We start from the raw sequence: 18,137 nt of genomic DNA, 5'->3' as shown, positions 1-18,137 counted from the left end.
TCAATTTTAGATCAACTAAAGGTCAAAACAAGTTTTCTTCCTATACATTCTAACTACTATATCTTAGTATGGTCTACTACTTCTATACAGATCGTTTCTTCTAGCTTAACTATTTTGCCAAAGTTTCCATATCATGCATTCTACCCCATCACTGATATTTAACCAATTTCATCTTATTCAAACCTATCCAATCTATAACAATATATCAGTATACCATCCTATTCTGGTTTCTAAAACTAAGATATTTTATGCATTTTATCCTTTGTAAGCAAAGTAATTTCCCATTTCTCTTCTAATTCTCTCATTGGTCTTCGGTTTAAATAGCTTGTTAATTCTGCCATCGCTGCGTATTCTGCCATCTTATCTCTCCAGATATCCTTAGTTGGGCATTCATCTTCCTTCCATCTGGTTGCAAATATCACCCTTGCTGCCATCAGTAAATATCTGAATAGTTCGTGTAGTTTTCTGTCTACATTTTCTGGTAGTATTCTGGTAGTATTCTCAACAGCATAATTTGTGGATTCATGGTGAAATCAAATTTTAAAATCTTTTGCATCTCAGCATGTATTTCTTTCCAAAAGTTTTTGCTTTCGTGGCAAGTCCACCACATGTGATAGAAGGAACCTTCTACTTCCTTACATTTCCAACATAACCCCACATATTTCTTGTCCATTTTCTCAATATCTTTTGGTGTAATGTAATTCATAGTAATTACTGATCAATAGTACCTGGCAATAATGTTTAAACTGTTAACTGGAGTAATTGCTGATGAAGTTCAATAGTATCTAATTGATAAAGACCTTTTACCAAAGGAATAACAAAAGGTCAATTACTGATTGAGAAAATAGTATTAAAAATTGCAAAAGGAGAAAAACAAATTTGCATGTATCCCGGATTCATTACAATTACATTTGACTTCCTGCTACATTCATGGATTGAAAAAAACGTTAGAAATATTTGGAGTCAGCAGCAATATTATAAAGTTCTTGTCAGCAACAATGAGAAAATGGTGCACAACACTGACAGCTAATGGAGTAGAACTAGCATGTGATAGTATCAGGTGTGATTTACTGTTTGTTATTGTTATCATACCACTAATGATGATACTGAATAACACATTGTGGATATGAGATTTTGAAGGGATTGGGGAAATATCTGGGCCAAATGCAATTTAAAGAAAGGTTTCCACAGTGCACCATTCAGAGATCGAAGGGAAGGAGTTAATAACTGCCTGGAATGAGAACTTGATGACAGGCTGCTTCCCCCCCCCCCACTCTGATTGGCTAGCCAGAATCAGCTTCAGGATGACAGTTGATGCTGACAGGATTTTGAGTGAGTTAGCAGTAGAGAGTTGAGTGTATGAGATGATAAGGAGTGTCAGACAGGTACACCTCTGAAGTGAGAAAAAAGATATCAGTTGCCCTAACTGTAACATCTGTGTTATTCTAATGAAGAAATCCCAAGATCAAAGCCAGCACAAGTTAAAACCTGTTTACACAGCCAAGATAAAACTGGGTATGTGTTTTGGAAGAGTGATTGGGTAGTAATTGGAGACTATCATTCAAGCCAAGTTGATAGGGTTATATCTTCTTAGGTGAAGAAGAATAATTCCTGCCCAATGTCTAGAAAGGGATTTGGTTCTAAGGAGGACCCTGTGTCTGTTGTAAAGGAAAACATCTGGAAAATGTCTTTATTTACTATGAAGTAATGATGGCTGAGGATTGTTACATGTAAAACAAACAGCAGTAGAAGAAGAAAGAGTGAGGAATCATTACATCAAGAGCAAGAAGAAAAGATACTGGCTTATGTTTATAGAGAAGGGATAATTAAAGTTAAGGGTACCAAAAACAAATATAGGAGAGAAGTGTTGAAAAACCACACGGAGGGATAGCAAAGTAAAGCACTGAATAGTCAATACATGAAGAATTCTGAGGGTAAAGTTGACAAGAGTTACAACTGGAAATGACTACACAGAACCAGATACTAAAAGCTGGTCTCAAAGCATAGGTAGGATCATTTATGTGGAGGCAATCCTTTAAGTATTATGGTCCTCAGCAGTTTAGTGCTTTAAAGTCTAAATGCCAACACTGTGTTTATTGTTGTTGTTGTTGTTGTTGTTATCATCATTATTATCATTGTTGTTGTTATCATCAAGAAGAGTCCACAGGGAGAAACTCTTCTTGATGGGCTTCTGCTTAAAGAAAGATTAAGAAATGGACATATAATATGAATTTTTCTATGAACTTTGATACTTAACTTTTGACAAGCATTGGTTTGGATTGGACTTGGATTAATTGTGGTACTGACCTATTCGGAGAAATTGATAGTTTGGGGTACTTTTGAATTATAAGGAATAGATATATGAGATTCTTTGATGTATATGATGTTTAATAAACTTGTTTATACTTTTTGCACTTGCACTTTAAAAACTTAAAAATGTATAAAATTTATCTAAGTTTCTTAGGACCGTGTGTCCCCTTGGGTTTTCTAGATTACATGAGACTTGCCCTTTTTTTCTTTAGTGTCAGTGAGGTGCTGTGTTAGTAAGTGGCATGTTTCAAGTAAGACAGCTATTTGCAACTGTCCAATTGTTATCCTGCCTATGCCAATATCACCTAGATGTTTAGTTAGTCCTTTTGGAATCATACCTAGTGCTCCTATCACTAATGGAATAACTGATGTATGTTTCTCCCAGAGACACTGAATTTCAAATCTTAGATCCTGATATTTTATCTTTTAAATCTTTTTTCTTCGATTTGAGTGTCACCTGTATTGCAACACTGATCAGTTTGACCTTCTTACTTTCAACTACACACTGAAAAAAGAGACAGAAGGAGTTATATTAGCAGCACAAGAACAGGCATTATGAACAAACTGTATGAAAACAAAAACTGAAAAGATTACATACGACAGCAGGTTTATTTAATGAAGTGGATGCAACAGTTGACCATTTCATCACTGGGTGAAGTAAGATTGCACAAACTGATTATAAAAACTGCTATCACATAGTAGCTGCAATGCTGCATTGGAATTTATGCAAAATGTACGAGCTACCATCCAGAAAACATTGGTGGGAACGTAAGCCTGAGAAAGTTGTTGAAAATGGGAAAGTTAGGATCTTATGGGATTTCAAAATCCAAACAGGTAAAAGCATAATACGCTGGACATTGAAATTACATAGAAAGCACATACAGTCATATATCATCAGCACAGTAGTACATTAAATCTCTGTATGATCTTTCACAGTGATTTTATATAGCCGTTAATCAGCATAACAGAGAAGATGCAACCCTATTTTGCCACAGAGGTCATGGGGCTGAACAATTTTCTGGAACCTGTCTAGCAGGAATTATTGAAGCTATTGCAAAACAGTGTCTCTCAATCCCATTCCAGCAAAACAGTTCAGAAGAATATCATGGTTGATAATACTGAAAGCCATTGAGAGGTCCAGGAAAATGCATTCCACCTGCTAGCTCACAGTAGGGCAACCAAGGCAGTTCCTATCCCATAAGCAGATCGGAAACCAAATTGAAATGAGTTCTGATAATCTGTCTCATTCAGAAACACCTCATATTTCTAAAAATAGGAAAAGACCCACCCCCTTTGATTTCCTTATGCTCCATATTCACCACTGGATATGCTTATAACCTGAGACGTTCTCATAACAATGACACACAAAAATTTATAACATTCTTTCAGAGATCCTTTATCAGGTTTCAGCCACAGGTCAAATAATTTATGTTTTAGAAAGATGATCTTTGCATTTAAAATTTATTGTTCTTTTGGAGGTTGAGTCTCTAAGTGCTCATCATTTTTACTGCTCTGAAATATACCATCACTATCTGAACGATTCTGCCTCAATATTGAGGATTTGTTCATGCTCGCTTGATCCAATGGAGTTGCAATTATGAATCAACTGACTAGCCATAACTTATGATCTGCACAGTAACCACTAATGAAGGTTGCCAAGCAGTTAAAATATCAAAGCAGTATATATCAGAACATTTCTGAGCACAAAGATAGACTTCCAGTGTTGCACTTCCCATATATTTATTATGTCCTATAAATTACATCATTGGCTGTCTCCTACGCTGACAGCCTTATACTTCTGAGCTTAAACACCAGGTTTTAATAACACCCACTTGACAATCTTTTGATCATCAGAGGGAGATGAAAGGAAGTGCTGCCTGCTGCAGGCCCTCTGCTTAGCCAAAACAAAAGAAACTTCAGAGAGAGACAGACAGAGATGCATCAGGTGTTAATCTCAAATGAAATACACAGAAGTTGAGCAGATTGGCTCCCCATTCTTTCTTCTTTTCTAAAAATTCCAGGCAATGAAAGTGGCCTTACCATGAGTATATTACTGAAAATCAGAAAGTGCCAATTTGAAGGATTTCTCTGAACTGATCCATTACTCATACGTTGGCTAAGGGTCAAACGTTGTCTTAAGCTCACTTCTTGGGAGCAGGAGGAACAACCACACTTTTTCAGAAGAAGTAGTACGGTGATCAACTTCCTCCTAATTAATGCAATGCAATGTAGTTAACTTCTATGACTATGTTTTGATTGGCTGTCCAATAGAAAAGCTACTTCACCAGTTTCTTGCATTGTCGGCACCGACCCATCCCACAGAAAACCAAAATCAAAGATTCAGCCTGCATGACATTCCTTGAACTCTCTCTTTGGTTTCACAGGCAACCAAGAACAAAACTGAAATTGAACCACAGTCACTGGAAAGTCTCCCCCTGAGATATGCTTGGGCAAGTCCAGAGGAGGTTTGCCTTGACTCAAGTAGATTCACTGTACTCAACTACAAAAACCCTTATACTAAACTTGAATTTAGAACAAGTATGTCTGCCTAGCTTTAACTCTGCTGCTGTTCATTTTGTTTTAACTTTTATTTATTTTGCTGCTCTCTTTCCTGCCCCATCATTATGGCACCCACCCTCTCTCTGAAGTTCATCTCCATTGACTGCCCTCCCTCTGGAATTGTCAGTCATCCTCCATAATCTTTTCCTTTATTAATCCCCTTAGCAAGTTTCTCGCAAAGACCTGTCACTACTCTGTTCTATCACTGTTGCCCCTTCTTTTTGGGGCAAATGTGTTTCTTCCCACACTTTTCACCCTACAGGTTACAGGGGTGCTGTTGACTGCTTTTCTAAATTTTTAAAAGTTCCAGTTCTTGCCCACATCCTCAAATTGCTTTTCAAGTGTTACAAGTAACTGAAACTTCTAACACATCTTTCCGTACCACCATCTTCCCTTCACTGCAACTGCCCTCACCAAAATCACTCAGCATCTCCTCACCGACAAGTCAAAAGGTCTTGCTGCTGTCTCTGACACAGTTTGAGCTTTTTGTGATGCTATTTACTGATACAGAGTGCCTGCATCTTTCGAGGAGTCTCTCCCAAATCCTAAGCGGTGAATTGGTAGAAACTGGTGCAACCTTATATATGAGTTCTGCATCTTTTTAAAACAATAAAAGCACTGGATCATTCTTCTTTCCCTTCATGTTTATTATATTTTATTATTTTGCTCAGCGAATTCTCTTCCTATTATTAATTCATGTTAACACTCTCTGTCAATCATGATCCCCAAGGACCTGTCCTTCTATTCTATTCCTAGCTGCTAGAGGCCTGGACAAAATGATCCAGCTTGATATCAGATTCTGTTGTTTTCCTATTATCCTATGATAATCTCATTAAATGTCATGGGTTTCAGTACTACCAATATCTCTTGCTACATTTTCTCCACCTGAACTTTCCCCCTGAAATCAAATCTTGTATCTCCAAATCGCCTGTCAGATATTTCTAGATGGATGTTTTACCACCACTTCAAACTCAATGTGTCCAAAAATGAACTTCTCATCCTTCCTTCCACACCTCCCACTGCCATGTAAAGGTAAAGGTAGTCCCCTGTGCAAGCACCAAGTCATTACTGACCCAAGGGGGGACGTCGCATCACGATGTTTTCTTGGCAGACTTTTTTACAGGGTGGTTTGCCATTGCCTTACCCAGTCATCTACACTTTTACCCCCAGGAAACTGAGTACTCATTTTACCGACCTCAGAAGGATGGAAAGCTGAGTCAACCTTGAGCTGGCTACCTGAACCCGGCTTCCACCAGGATCGAACTAAGGTCGAGAGCAGAGCTTGGGCTGCAGTACTGCAGCTTACCACTCTGCGCCACGGGACTCATTGCCTTGTACCTTGATATAAAGATCTTGAACTCTTCACTCCCTTCTACTCCTCAGATAGTTTATCATCAATCATTTTTCTCTGTACAAAACTGCAACGGTGTGGGGGGGGGGGAAGACCTCTCTGACCTTTTGGTGAAAACTAGTGCTCGCTCTGGTCATTTCTCACCCTAATTACTGCAACATTCTCCTCTGTATTCCTCAACTGTCATGCTTCAGCCTTCTCACTTCTATACAGCACTCTTCTGCAAAAATAATTCACCCCTCATTGTTTTGACTATATAACATCCCTCTTTTAATTCTAGCACTGACTTCCTGTCCAACACAAATTACTCATCCTTACCTTCAATGCTCTCCACAGTCGTGTTTCCCCTTCATCTTTCTGGTCTCACCCCATGACACACTTCTGCCTGTGAACTTATTTTGTCTAGTTCCACCACCTTTAGCAGCCCAAAGACCCCTGTCCCTTCAAATGACTCTATCCCTGCCTTTACTGCCTCTTATGTCTAGAACTTCAACCTATAATAAATGTATGATATTTTTGTGAGTGAGGCCATCCTCCCATCACGGTCGCCCCACATCTGCATACCCCAAAAGATCCTCTGACCTAGCTGTCAGAGGTCTAGACAAAATGATTCAACTTGATAGCATAATAGGAGGCCCTGATCTAGCAAGAACTCCTCTGAACCAGAGGCTTGTGATTTGGTATTTGAGCCAAATATAGAGACAAATAATGCCTTTCTGGTATTATTCAGGTATATTTGGCATACCCAGATAAATCCAGATATATTCAGTTTTGCCAAATAGTAGGTTCCCGAACAAACTTGAATACAGGACTTTCTGCTTGTTTGTTGATGTTCTTCCATTACAGTTTGATATTTAAAGTGTTGTTTGTTGTTGTCAGTGTTGGGGGCGTGGTATTTATTTGACTTTTAACTCACTCACCCCGCAAGCGAGCTCTGAGCGGAATATAACAATGTAACATTTAAAATATGGTAACAAAATAGTAAAATCACAATAAATATCATTAAGACAGCAGTGCATAAATAGCACTACAACCCTCGAACACTGACAGAGCCTGTGAGGCAGGGTGACCAGTTGTTATAACAGCAGAAACCAGAGGGACCTGAATCCCCTTCTGGCCATTTTTCTCCCTAATGGGGGACCCAAAGTGGCCTACATAATTCTCCTCTCCTCCATTTTATTAACTTGTTGCTGTTGGGGGCCATTAGTTTGCAGTTTAAAATATTAAAGGGTTGGCTGGTTGGTTGTTGTGTTATTACTGTTGGTGGGGGGTAGCATTGCTTTTTTATTGCCTGTCAGTTTAGTGGAGTTTTGGGGTCCTGTTGTTGGGTTGTTCTGAGGGAAATTTCTTGTTGCTAGGTTTTAATAAGGTTTTAATGTAGGCGAGGTGTAGATGTTTTTTAAAAAAAATATTTAGCTTAGGGAACATAGTTTCCCCCTAAACAGGCGTAGGCATTAAGAAGATGACAGGTGATGCTGTTGTCAAATAGATAACTAGGCCTATAGTCATTTAAAAAATTAAGATTCTCACCTTGTTCTTGGACCTGGCTTCAGTGTAGCCAGGTCAGCTGATTTAGAAAAGTAGTATTTATAGCCATTGACCTTGCTAGTCTCTGGGTTTCAAGGGAGTTGCTTGATTCTTGAAGAGGGATTAACCTTCTCTGTTAGTGCAGTTACAATAATAACATTACTTAAGGCTTTTTAATAGGAGCTCATATTTCCATCTCCAAGTTAGACTCGCAATGATTAGCCAGCTGTTTTTAAACAGAAAATCTGATATTTGGCTGGGTGTTGATTGTTTGAAAACAAAAAATGGGGGGGGGGGGTAGAAAAACGTTATGGGTTAGTGCTGTGTTAGTGAGTATACTGCAGTTCAGCTAGGCCAACTTTGTGAAAGTATCAGTACTAGACAGACAGGGGACATAATAAGCATTAGGAGAGGAGAATAGGGGGAAGGTGAGACAGAAGAGTAGCAGGGTGGAGGGAAAGGGGAGGGCAGTGGCTTTTTCCCATCTATATGGAGGCCTGCCCCACACCTGCCTTCTACCAGCCCAGGCTCTGGCTTGGCTGATGACATCAAGAAGCCTTGCAAGGTCCTATTTGCTGAGGCAGCCACAGGAGCACCAACCCTCACAGATGTCTGAGGCAGAAGTTGGCACTGGGCTGACATATCCACTCCTCCAGCTCTTGTGACCCAGCAGTGGGAGGAAGAACAGCATTAGGTGTCCTTCAGGGTGGGCTTGGAGGACACAAGGCTTCCAATCCTCGAGCTCACCCTGACCCAGAGGATGCTGGAGAAACTAAAGAGGAGGATCAGCATCGGTGATCTTTCTCCAGTTTCCTCTGAGGCCAGTAGCAGGCCTTCCAAGGAAAGGGAGAAGAACACAGAAGTAGCCTCCCCTAAACACAGTGTGTCTGCCCCAAGCATCTCATAGGAGATGGCTCCTGGGGTACCTGCAGCTGCAGGGCAGCATAAGTATGCCTACACTTCTGCCATCTGAGATGACTTCTAGAAGACAGGGGATCCCTGCTATGCACAGTGTCAACTCTGTAGAGCCCAGATCTGTCAAGGGAAATACCTGGCCTATCTCACCAGGAACCACTTGAAGAACAAGCACCTGGCAGTGCTTCTCCAGGGAGAGGAGGAAAGACTGGTGTCACTCCGCCACCACAAGTCAGGAGGTGAGTATCCTGCAACCAATTCTGGTGCTCCCCCAGCAGGTGTCCTGTAGAGAGGGGATGCCAAGTGTCTATGACAGAAAGGTTTGTTGGATAGGGCACTAGTGTGCCAAGAAAGGGATACAGAGGGCAGGGAAGAGAATCACTTGCTGCATCAGCAAGATGATTGTTCTAGGTTTGGGTCCTGCAGAGGATCGCAGCCTGGACACTGTCACTCATGATTTCCAGAGTCTCATCATGTAATGCTGGCACATCATGAGTCACTTCTCTTGCAGCATAAAGGCTACCCATCAGCTACACTAGAAACAGTTCCTAGAAGACATGCTGGAGCATCTCCTGATCAGTGACATAAATACTCTCTGGAACCCACATCATGCTGGAGCATTTGGTGAAGCAGCAGGCCGCCCTCACAATTGTTTGCGGGGAGGAGAGAGTCAGTTCACCCAAGCGGACTGGCTGACTATCTCGCAGGTGGTGGAGGTCCTTCAGCCATTTAAAGACTTCATCATGACACTGTCATCTAACATGGTAATCCCTGGGTCTGGTCATTCCTTTGATCAAAATGCTTCAGAGGAAGATGGCTGCCTTTCCGGACCCAGACACAGGACACGCAGACTGTTTCAGCAGTGTGCATGCTCATAAAAAGACTGCAAGAGGGTGTCAAGTCCCACCTGCAATATCTCACAAATCAAAAGGTTTTGCAACCTTGTGCAACTGGGGCATCAAGGGCAGCACTGCAGAGCAGTGGAACCAAATTTTTAAATTGGATGCAAAGTATCTATACCAAAAAAGACAGAAGATGCTGTCATCAAAAAACCAATAAAATATTTGGGCATATATGTAACAGGACAAAATGATAATTTATATAAAGATAATTATCAAAAAGTCTGGACAAGCATTACTGAAGATTTATAAAGAGGGGATAGATTGAAAATTTCATGGTTAGGAAGAATTTCTCCTGTCAAAATGAACATACTACCACAGCTGAATTTACTGTTTCAAATGTTACCAATCCATATAGATGAAAAGGCCGTAAAAAGGGCAGAAAATAATAATTTTGTATTGAGCTGGAAGAAACCAAGAATGAGATTTAAAATATTACAGGATGGGAAAAATAAGAGGAGGTTTAGCTGTACCAAATATCAAATTGTGCCGCCACATGCTAGTTTGGATATCAGATTGGATTACAAATCCAAATAGAAAGAATATCAAACTGGAGACAATTGATACTAAAGAAGGAATCCATAATTATTTATGGACTAAGAAATCACTAAAAAATCACCCTACCCAAAACTGTCCCGCACCTCCTAAGTTTAGTATTACTGTGAATCCCAAAGTCTTCCTTCCCAAAGCCCTTCAAAAGGCATCTCAAGCCCCTGCAACTATGGAGCTGGTTTTGTACCTCAATCTGCTTCCCTCACCTTGGATCCCCAGCTTCTTAGATGGTTTCAGTTTGCATTTTCCCTTCATCCGGCTTACTTTCTCTTCGTTCCTGGATCACAGTCCCATGAACTCTGCTCTTCAGGATAAGCCAACCTATATTCTTTTCATTCTTTATTTATCCTTAGAGTCCTCATCCACCCCAATCAGGCAACAACCAATGACAGCTGCCATGTGTGCACACACCCATGCCATTGATGTATTCTCTGATCTGATGAATTGATCTGATCTGTTCACTGCATTGATCTACTGTATGATTTCATGCCATGCTCACATAGTTGTGCTTTGTAATGTTGCCACATAGTCATGCCATTCTGGCCTGCCTGAAATGAAAGTACTAATGCTGATTTCACAGGGAAAGTAACCAGCCTGTTATCTCTGAAAATATGGGGTGCTGACCTTGTGTCTGGAACCAGAACTGTAACCATTTCCCAGGGGAGAGAGAAAGACTTTGATTTCTTTGTAATCTTCTGCCGTTTCTATCTAGACTAAGCTATTGTGTTCTCATGCAACTTCTTAGGTTTTCGCGCCTAAATACAAACTGCTCCAAGGGAGGGGGGAATAGTACTCCCAATATCAATAGTGCCTTTGCCTGTATAATCATTCCTGCCAACATTACCATCTATGGATGTACCCATGAACTTAAAGGATCCCTAAATAAAGACCTTTCAACCAATGCATTGGAGTGCTTGCTGTGAAGGGTTTGGGGGTCTATCTGCCATGGACTGCCGTCCCTAGAACTGACAATAGCATTGCTAGGCTTGCATTAATACAATGCAATGTTATTTTGTTATTTTGCTTTCCCATACACTTTCAAGTCTAGTATTTTGTTTGGGGAATAAAGATTCTTCTTTTCAGATTGTCTCTGTATCTTTCTTTCTCTTTGGTTTTTACTTCTTAATTAGAATCAGAACCAGGATATACACCAGATTGTTCAACCCCCAAACAGTTCCCCAGTGACATAGGCCGTTTTCACATGTCTTACCTGCCGCCGGAACATCATGCAAAACACCTGTAAGACAGTACCTTCTTGCACAAAATCGCACCAGGAAGACGTGATTTTGCGCAAAACTCCCAGATGACAGTGTCTTCCTGACATGATTTTGCACAAGAAGATGCTGTATTCCAGGTGTTTTGTGCGATGTTCCAGTGGCAGGTAAGATGTGTGAAAACAGCCTTTGTCTAACCCTACACATGAAAAGGACACTTTGCATATTAAGAGCCCAACTTGCAGGAAGGGCAGGGTATAAGTCAAATAAAATGAATATACATTGATTTGGATATTCTACAAACAATCCTTTAATTCCTTTAATTAACGGAATGAATACATGCTTCCCCTTATATATCCCCCACCTCCAAACACACACAGTTTCCCCCAACTTTTAAAATTTTAGATTTAAAAGCTTGGAGCAGGGATCTATTTTCTCGTACTCTGTAAAGTGACAGGTACATTGACAGTGCTATACAAACTGTTAAAGTGCAACAACCTATAAACTATTGTTATGTATGAAATAATGTCATCATTGTGATCATATGAAAGATTCTGCATTACGTTTTCACATGTCTCTGGGATCAGGAACCATAACTAATTGTAAAATGGAAGTATGAGTTAACCATAAGTTATTCATCCACTTGCCATCTTTTTCCACATATAAACTGGCTTCTACACCATGTGCAGAAAGAACACATTCAGGCTTTTAATTGCTATCTCATCCAAATGTGGATGCAGTCCCAAAATCTTTTAAACAAATCTTTTGGGTTACAGGAAGATAAGAATACAGATAAGGAGTGAGAAACTTTCTATCCTTTTCTTCCTGCTGCCTTTTTGACAACAAATGCCACTCCCAAAGCTGCTTTTTCTAGCACTATGAAAAGCTTTCTTACAGACAAACTCAGTGATGTAGACGCTATATGTACAGAGCCAGTTTGATGTAGTGGTTAAGAGCGGCAGGACTCTAATCTGGAGAACCTGGTTTGATTCCCCACTCCTCCACTTGAAGCCAGCTGGGTGACCTTGGGTCAGTCACAGCTCTCCGGAGCTCTCTCAGACCCACCCACTCACAAGGTGATTGTCATGAGGATAATAATAACATACTTTGTAAACCGCTGAGTGGGTACTAAGTTGTCCTGAAGGGCAGTATATAAATTGAATGTTATTATCATTATTATACTTTTCCACAGAAGATTTTTCAGCTTGCATATGTAAATATAGTCTTGTTTCTGTATAGCTGTCAGGACTGTTGTGCTGAAAATCAATCCTGTTAGATGGGTTAAATGTGGGATATGAGGCCTAGGCAAACCCCAGTGGTCCAGATGTATATAGTGTATTTGTCTTCTTTTGCTAACATTATTTATATACATTTCCAATTCAAATTTTCCATGAAAACTCACATTATGGGCACATTGTGAAACACTTCTCTGTGTTACTGACTGCAGGGCAGATACATTTTTGAGACAACGTTGCCTAGTATATGGGGGGGATATGATTTCCCTTTATCTCTTCAGGAGGTTAAAGTATCTCTTTTCCCTCTATCTGTAGTGTTGTCTGTGATGCAGAGGGTGCAAGAATATTAATACTTTGTATAGCAGCAACATTAACTAAAACATCATTTGATGCATTAATCCATATCTCTAAATTCAGTTGCTTCAGATCAACTCTTCCTCCCCATCCTACCCTACACATACTCAGAAGCAAATCCTTTTGACTTGTTCTTTTCCTGTGTGAACATGTTTTCTTTAATATTCTACTGAAGGCTTTATTTGTCCTATAATATGCAATTCCATCTGCTTCCTTTTCAAGGTACAATCAGTCAAAGCCGACCACAGCAATTTATCTTCCTGCTACTAAATTCAAACCATTTTAAGCATCCTGCTTTCATCTTTACAACTTTCTCCCACTTTTGAACCATCTCACAATTTCCGAAGGAGGGACTATACTTCTAAGAGGTGTATAAAATTTAACATTTCAGTGTTGAGCATTTTGTTGTAAACGTCACCACATGCTTTATCTGTAAGACCATAAATCAAAGGATAACATCTGTGAACTCTAACAAGTTACTTTCTTTCCACATAAACACTTGACACTATGCTACAGAAACCTTGATTTTCAAATTTCACAAGAAGATCAAAGAACAGGCTTATGGGTATAAAATGAGCTGAATTAAGACTGTTGATTAACCCCAAGCAAAAGAGAAATTTTAGCCTCTGAGAAATAAGCAATTCAGTGGGCAAGATTATAATTTATTTATTTAATTTTTCGATTGGGGAGGGGTATCTCCTTCCTACAATATCTCAGGAGCTCTGAGAAAACTACAGTATTTATTATACTACATACATACGTAATATACCCAAACACATATATCGAGTTCAGTTTTATGAACTTTTTATGTTAGCCTTTGCGGGAATTTCTCCTTTTATACTGCTTGCATCCAATGAACACTTGGTCAGGCAAACTACCTATGGTTATCCATGGCCATCACACAAAAACAGTTATCACCCAGCACTAGTAATAACTGACCTATTCCACAAGGGTGTTCCAAGGTCAAATACAAAGAATGCAGAAGCTCTGGTTGAGTAGCACTTTTAATTCACAGTTAAGAGAATCACCATTCCCTCCTGTGATTCTTACAGTACAATCCTATGCCAGTTTAGTCCAGTCTAAGCCCTCTGAAATCAATGGGTTTAGAACTGAGTCAATGTTGCACAGAATTCTGGTCACCAAGCTTGTTCAAGGAATAAGCCAGTGGAATAACTTGCCACTTTTAATTATGCTACTAAATGAACTGACTCCCAATAAACTACAGCAAGAACTATGGTTTACATGGAAATCTGTAGTTAAATGTACATTCTAACATTTAAATGAAGTCTTACATAACCAATGATCATCTTCACCTTACCTCTTCTCTCATACCGCTTCCCCTACCAGACTGCATAAATGTAACACTTTAAAAATAACAGAAAACAAAACAAAAAAAGCCACTACAAGAAGTCACAGATAATTTGCCATTAAAATATCATATTACTACTACTCCCCAACTTCCCAAAAACATTTCTAGAAAGTTCCATCTTACAGGCTCTCCTGAAAGACATCAATAAAGACATCTTTAAGACATAGTCGGGGAGAATAATTCATAAAGCAGGTGTACAACCAGTCTGGGCCCTCACGTAACAGGCCACTGTAATGACCTAAGTTAATGCACAGGCTGATATAAGGAAAGGCGGCCCTTCAGGAGTGCGGGCCCCTGATCATGAACATCTTTAAAGGCAAGCTCCAGTGCTTTAAACTGAACCTGGGAACATATCAACAGCCAATGGAGAAATCATAAAATTGAGGTAATAAAAGCTTTTGAGATTCTCCTAAAAGTAGATTAACTTCAGCATTTATTCATAGCACTGAGCCTTGAGAGCAAACAAAAGATAAAGCACCTACCTGGTTGATGGAATTTGCAGCGCATGATGAGAGACCCGTTCCAAGGGAGGCAAGCAGGAAGCATGTTAGGTCAAATGGCACTGGTGCCATTGCAAATCCAGCTGAGGCAGTACCTACAACCAAGGCTGAAACACAAACATAACACTTTAGGACTAACATGTTAACCAAACAAGCCCTTTCTAGCTCTGTAGATGTTTTAATAGTTACATCAGTCACACTAGTAAAACTCACGGACACACAGCTCTGTGCAATCCATTCTGGAATGGTAAAAAATGTTTCATCGCTGCACTACTACACGACAAAGAGAAGCAGTGTTTCTACCTCTACCATCTTCCTCCAAGGACACCGAGGGAAGGGGGGGTGGAGAAAGCAGACAGATACTCCCTCTAACAAGTACACCCTCACTATCATAAGACAAAAGCCACTACTGCACACCCTGTTTTGAAAAGACTGCTGCCTGGGGGAAAGTGTATGCACAGCTCTCTCATTCTCCCTTGCAGACTTAAAGTTCTTGGCTAGACTGGGAAGCCATGCATTCAGTTCTGTATCATTGCCCCCAAAACCAGGAAAAAAACCCAAAACAAAACATATAATTTGTGCTTTAGGAGTGAACAGGTTTCTGTCCTGTGGGCAAGACTATCTGGAATATGGAGTGAAGTGTCACCTGTGTGCTGATGTTTTCCTGTGCTCTGTTTTCCTTTGCATCAAAGACTGGTGAGACAGGACCTTGCCTGAAGAGCCGTCTGAAAGCAGTAATAGGCCAAATGAGGGGCCAATAATCTGAAGGTCAATTAAGATAAGACTGAGCTATGGTTAAACAGGGGTTAAAGCCTCAGCAGGACACGAATGGATCTGGACAATCAACCCGCAAAAAGCAGGTTTACAACCTAGGATTGCAATTAGATCAATGCCTTCAGATGAAGCCAAAGGCTTCCTCCATGGTGTACAGCATCTTTAGCAAGATTTGGCTGGTGTACCATCTGTAACCCTTCCTTAAGAGAACTGTTCTGGCCATGGTTATTTATGGCTATGATAACATCTAAGTGAGATTACTGCAATGCATTTGGAATGCATTTTGACAAGGAAGATACCTTGCCACTACTGAAATACCTACACTAGCTAACTATTTGCTCTGGCACAATTCAAATAACTCAATATCTATTTATTTGATTTATACCCCGCCCTCTCCACAGATGGGCTCAGGGCAGCTAACAACATTTTAAAAATACATTAAAAGTCAAAAAACCATTTTTACCTTGGACCACTGGAAAGAACATTTCTTTGCTAGCCAATTTACTTTTATAGATAGATCAAGTAGAATTCTCCAAGACTGACCTTCTTCCATTGTTCTTATCCATAACAAAAGAGGACAAACCAACCCAGTTAACAAAAGACGAATATATTTGCTGGATGTTATAGGAAAGCTTTACATCAGACACCAACTTCCTTTTGAAGTTAGAGGCATGGATGCATAGAAATGACTTGTTAGAATGAGAATACATCAGTTTTAGGTCTGGTCATTCAACTCTGTATCACTGTTTTTTGCTACACTGTACCAATAAATATTTGAATGGTCTGTTTCAGCAAGTGATCTTAAAGCTGCATTTGTTTCTACTCCAACACATTATCTGTGGTGGAAATTAATTATACTGAATACAGATAAGTGGTTTTTCCATCACATTATAGGCCTTTACACTAACTCTACTTTAATATTGATTATACCAGATTATTATTCCAGATTATGTCCAAAATCTCCACCCCTTAGAAGTGGTCCAAAATAAATTTGTCAGGTTATTACTGGCAGCTCCTCCTTCAACAGTATCCGCTATGATTAGACTTGAGCTATGGCTGCTCCCAGTAACAATTCTGGTTTATAAAACAGCCATTAATTACTAGCTAAAAATGAATCTTTGTAAATATCAGGGTTTTACACTTTCAAACGGAGAGATGAAATCTTACTCATGCTGAAGTTTTGTGCTGAATTCAGTTGCTAAACTGGGATTCTCCGAAGAATATTTCATGTTGCTAAACTGGTAATAAAACAAAAGATATTGGTCGTGTGTTCAAGATAATGGTTTTTTAGGTACCTTAAGAACAGTTTCTTTATATAATCACTTTTCTCCCCTGCCACTGACTCTCCCAGTTTATTTTACCCATCTTAGGAAGGCTTTTACTCAAACATGTTTGGCTATTTTGCCATTAGCAGTATTAGAAGGTTGATATAATGGGATTCCCCGTAATGAAAAAGTTTGCTCCTGCGATTTTATGAGAATTGAGAATCTGGCTTATATGATACCCTGGTGCCCCAAATATACTCTAGAATGTGAAAGACTCCTTGAATCCATTTTACCTCAATTTCACGGAAGATCAGATCAGGCTAAACTATTATCATTCTTGGCAGATAAAGACAAAATAGTTACTTTTAGAATAGCAAGGTTTATTGCATCTGTTATGAAAAGGCAAAGAAATGGGTCCAAAATATAGCTGATTATTAGATTAATGGTACCACTTTGGTCATCTGATATTTTACATGTGTTATTTGGTATTCAGTGTTTGTAATTAGTTGATATCAAGAGTGATATTTTTTGTTAAATCTGCAGTATGTTATTAGTCAGGTTTTAGATTTATATTAAATGTTACTATGTTGCATAGTATTTTAATATTTAGAAATTTTATAATTTAAGTATACATGTATATTGCTTTTATATACTGTGTTGGAATTGTACTGTTTGCTACAGCATCTTAGTTAATGCAATAAACCATGAATTTGAACAATAAAAAACCTCTAACTCTCCTATAAGTCTGCCCATCAGTTAGATGCTTCCAAAGCTCTATTTTGTGCACCCTTACCTGCAGAGGAAAGGTAGGTAAATACCTGAGTAGGTGAGTATCTGTTTTTAGTTCCCATACCCCAACTCTACAATTACTTTTCCCACAATGATTTGCCTGGCACTGAGCCTGTTTAGGCATTATCTGAAAACATTTTCATTCTTATGGAGGTTTTCTTCTCCTTGCTTTTAACTACTGCTCCTATATGAAAAAGTTTAAATTAATTTGGATCTACTCTAGTTTTATGCTTGGTCTTATTGTTAGTTTTATGATACAACAAAAGCTCTATTATACAGCAAGTGATTACCAAGAACGCTCACTTAACTGGCACTGCTTAAAGGGCAAGCTCCTCCATCTCAGCCATCATACCTCTGCATCTCCAGATGCATACATGGACTTCACCCACCCTTCCAACTAGTCAGCCAGGCTTCTGGCAGCTAGTGCTGCCAGTGGACATGATTCTTGGGTGCCTTCTTCCCCATGCCTCCAACTTTTGGGAGCCAGCTCTGCCAGAGGGCTCCCACTTATCTGTCTGCTGTAC

General features: G+C 39.6%; 1 protein-coding gene across 2 annotated transcripts in view; it reads right to left on the bottom strand.

The window, feature by feature from the left end:
* The window catches only part of LOC129329206 (protoheme IX farnesyltransferase, mitochondrial), a 166,250-nt gene that overhangs the window by 130,497 nt on the left and 17,616 nt on the right, over positions 1-18,137 (bottom strand). For both annotated transcript variants that reach the window (XM_054978664.1, XM_054978663.1), the window contains exon 4: positions 14,768-14,892. In XM_054978664.1, coding sequence (XP_054834639.1) covers positions 14,768-14,892 — 125 coding nt within the window. The remainder of the gene's footprint in view (positions 1-14,767; positions 14,893-18,137) is intronic.

This window comes from Eublepharis macularius, chromosome 4, assembly GCF_028583425.1.
Source record: "Eublepharis macularius isolate TG4126 chromosome 4, MPM_Emac_v1.0, whole genome shotgun sequence".
NCBI classification, from domain to species: Eukaryota; Metazoa; Chordata; class Lepidosauria; order Squamata; family Eublepharidae; genus Eublepharis; species Eublepharis macularius.
Note: the sequence above shows the minus strand (reverse complement) of the source record. Positions and strands in the feature narration are given on the sequence as shown.